The sequence below is a fragment of the Hyla sarda genome, chromosome 4 (assembly GCF_029499605.1).
Source record: "Hyla sarda isolate aHylSar1 chromosome 4, aHylSar1.hap1, whole genome shotgun sequence".
NCBI lineage: Eukaryota > Metazoa > Chordata > Amphibia > Anura > Hylidae > Hyla > Hyla sarda.
Window position 1 is genome coordinate 392,102,731 of NC_079192.1, and position 3,473 is coordinate 392,106,203.

Here is a 3,473-nt window from a genome sequence, read left to right on the forward strand (position 1 = left end):
CCTAATGTAGGGAATCTATGCTACCTAATGTGGGGAAACTATGCTACCTAATGTGAGAAAACTATGCTACCTAATGTGGGGAATCTATGCTACCTAATGTTGGGAATTTATGCTACCTAATGTGGGGGGCTTGAATGAGCTGCGGCATATGGGAGGCCTTAATAAATAATTAGAAACTTATACAGCAAGTGACACATAGAGGGGGGGTGCTGAACGCTTGATGTTTTTTTTTTGGGGGGGGGGGGCACAGGCACATTCTTTGCACAAGGGCCCTGTGCTGTCTGTGTCCACCCCTGGGTAGAGAATAAGGGGTAAAGTGGAACATAGAACAAATGCAGTTATTTTTTTCTTAATTTTTTTTTAATGAAGTAAACGAGATAAAGGTAAGCAATGACTTTTCCTCAGTCTGAAGCGCGGTCCTCATCGGCAGGAAGCAGTGAGGAGGAGGAGGATGACGGAGGTTCTGATTCCATCTCTGCTTCTTTTTCGTCCCTCTCTATATATAGGGCCGTGGCCATGAAGAAGGCCCCTCCGATGACTGCCATTATGGTGCAGGTCATGAGGGCATACTCCAGGCTGCGGTATTTCAGAAGAGGGGATTTGGCATATCCTCGTTCGTAGGTGTCAGATATCAGGCCGATGAGGTACGGGCTGCCGGCGTCACCTAGGAGGTGATAGATTGTCATCTGCACGGCCAGGGCTGAAGATCTCCTCCACGGAGTTACTACTTTTAGTATAATGTCAGATATGAGGGTGAAATTTACTGACAGAAGCGTCTCTCCGATGAAGATGAAGATGTTGGTGGCAACGAGGCTGATGTTGCCAAAAGTCAATGCCAACAGAAGAAAAGGGGCGGAGAGCATCATCGCGCATCCACACACAAGCGGGTCCGCCCGTGGGTTGGATTTGCGATATCTTTTACTTATCTCCGTCCCTGCTACAACTCCCAGAATGCCGGAAACGACTGTAACCACACCAAATATTAGGATGTCGTGATAGTCACACGGTTCAGCACGGCAAGGGTCCTTCTCTTGTAGGAGTGTTCGTGCGTGGGTCAGGTATGACGGACCCCATACACCTATGGCTCCCACTATGAAGGATACCGCCGTCGATCCCATGGTGGTTAACATGAAGCTTCGATTTTTAAATAGTTTTTTCAGATCTGTCGCCCATTTAGCAAACTTCTGGGATTTGTTGTTCTTCTTCCCGTTTGTAGTCGTTCTTGGAAGCTCCTTTGTGACCAAAATCATCAAAGCCACAGCTATGAGGCCCAGGCCAGGGGTGACCCGAAATGCCCAGTGCCAATCGCCCCTTGCTGCATCAGTCACTTTGGGCCCGATGATGTATCCTAGTCCGCAGCCTACAGGTATGACGGAGTAAAACACGTTCAGCATGCGGGTCCGCTGGTCACTTGTAAAAAGGTCTGCAATGATGGAGGGGGCGATGGTGCAGAAAGTCGCCTCTCCAGCTCCCACCAGTCCACTCGTCAGCAGGAAGAGCAGGAAGTACCCGTCAGGGATGAATGACAGGGTAAGTGTCATGCTCAGCCAAAAGATGACTCCTGCGCAAACAGTATATTTCTTATTACAGTGGTCGCCCAAATATCCGGCAATTGGTGCGACCAGCACGTAGCTTCCAATGAACAATGTATTCAATAAGCCGGACAGACTAGCATTGGTGTCATATGCTTTCTGTATATAAGGCAGCACCCCCGCCACGCTGGAGCGATTTGCATAGATGAGCAAATTAACAAAGGCGAGGATCACTACGGTGATGATGGAACGTGCGGTGGACATCACGCTTAGAGATGGCAGGTTCTGCCTCTCAGGGATATCGCCCTTTTCTACATCCATATCACTATGGTCCTCCATTGCTTCTTCCTCCTCCTTCAGCAATGGGTCTTGTGGAGAGGCCATGGTCACAGGTCAGAGCCTGAAAACACTAGAGAGAGAGAGATAAGTGAACACATTAGACAACATGTCATCATTCCTGTCATTATACAATAGATCCTTCATACAGAGCAGAAATGTCCAGCACAGAACCACAAGATAACACTAAGACCATCGCAGCCTCAGAAGAAGACGCTTCTCTATAAGTGTTTTATATGGAGACGTCTTCACTGAGGTTACCAATGTCTGATAACCCTGAACCTGTCCGGTCCTAGTAATATCTGATAACCCTGAACCTGTCCGGTCCTAGTAATATCTAATAACCCTGAACCTGTCCGGTCCTAGTAATATCTGATAACCCTGAACCTGTCCGGTCCTAGTAATATCTGATAACCCTGAACCTGTCCGGTCCTAGTAATATCTGATAACCCTGAACCTGTCCGGTCCTAGTAATATTTGATAACCCTGAATCTGTCCGGTCCTAGTAATATCTGATAACCTAGAACCTGTCCGGTCCTAGTAATATCTGATAAACCTGAACCTCTCCGGTCCTAGTAATATCTGATAACCCTGAACCTGTCCGGTCCTAGTAATATCTGGTAACCCTGAACCTGTCCGGTCCTAGTAATATCTGATAACCCTGAACCTGTCCTAGTAATGGCGGATTATAGGGGCTTGGCTGTATGGTCACTGGGCCATGTGAACTTCATACTGTAGATACAATTGGGCTATCCCGCTATATGCATTTACTAATAATGAACCTACCCCACCTCATTGGGATCTATCCGTCCCCTATATGACTTTCTGCCACTAGTTGATTTGAAAATGTTCCCTTTCGGAGTACCCGGAGTATTTCTATTGTTAGTACACACAGAATTCTATTATATAATATTATATTTCTGCCCTAATCTTTCTGTTATTCTTTTACTACACCACCAAATCTTTCTCATAGACTTATATCTTTTAGAACATCATGAATTAGGACTCTTTTTCTTGGGGGCTTTTTTGGGCATAATTGCATTTTAGCAGTTTTGCAAGAAAAAGCTCTGGTCATGATACTATCTGTGCGTTTTATTATGTTTAATGCCTAAGCCAAGTATTGTCACAATGCTATGAGAAATATAACTTTTGTTATTTCTTTTGGAAATTCATTTCTTGTTTTTTTTTGCTAAAAAAAAAAAGCAACAGCAATAAAAAAAAAACTGTCAAACAAAATGCCCTGTGTATGTATGAATAGAAGAGGCTGAGACTTACCTTGTGGTTCTCTCTTCAGACAAGGAACGGTCAAAATCTTGAATTCTCTATCGCAAATAGAAACTCTCTAACAAACACTTTGCACCACAGGTTGTGAATGCAAAACACACTGAAGAGACTGCAGCTGGCGCGCACCTCCTTGTACAGCTTACGGTGACATCATCACAAGCATGTGTGACATCACAGGGTTCTAAACCATCTTCAGGTATGTGTATATATATAATAAATATGTGTAGCGGTATTAGTTCAGTGATGCAGATTGTAATAGCTTTTTTATTGGACTAACAGAATTTTGTAGAGACAAACTTTTGGGATTCCTCCCTGATAATT

General features: G+C 44.7%; 1 protein-coding gene across 1 annotated transcript; it reads right to left on the reverse strand.

Annotated features, from left to right (window-relative positions):
• Positions 1–324: 324 nt before the first annotated feature.
• On the reverse strand, positions 325–3,273 carry LOC130367110 (protein spinster homolog 1-like). Its single transcript, XM_056569497.1, has 2 exons — positions 3,144–3,273; positions 325–1,941 (listed from the first exon to the last, which is right to left on the reverse strand). The coding sequence occupies exon 2, from the start codon at positions 1,914–1,916 to the stop codon at positions 402–404; it is 1,515 nt and encodes a 504-aa protein (XP_056425472.1). The 5' UTR covers positions 1,917–1,941; positions 3,144–3,273; the 3' UTR covers positions 325–401.
• Between the last annotated feature and the right edge of the window lie 200 nt (positions 3,274–3,473).

Bases quoted from the DNA above. Each gene is read 5' to 3' on its own strand.
- LOC130367110 (XM_056569497.1), bottom strand. From the start codon at position 1,916: ATGGCCTCTCCACAAGACCCATTGCTGAAGGAGGAGGAAGAAGCAATG.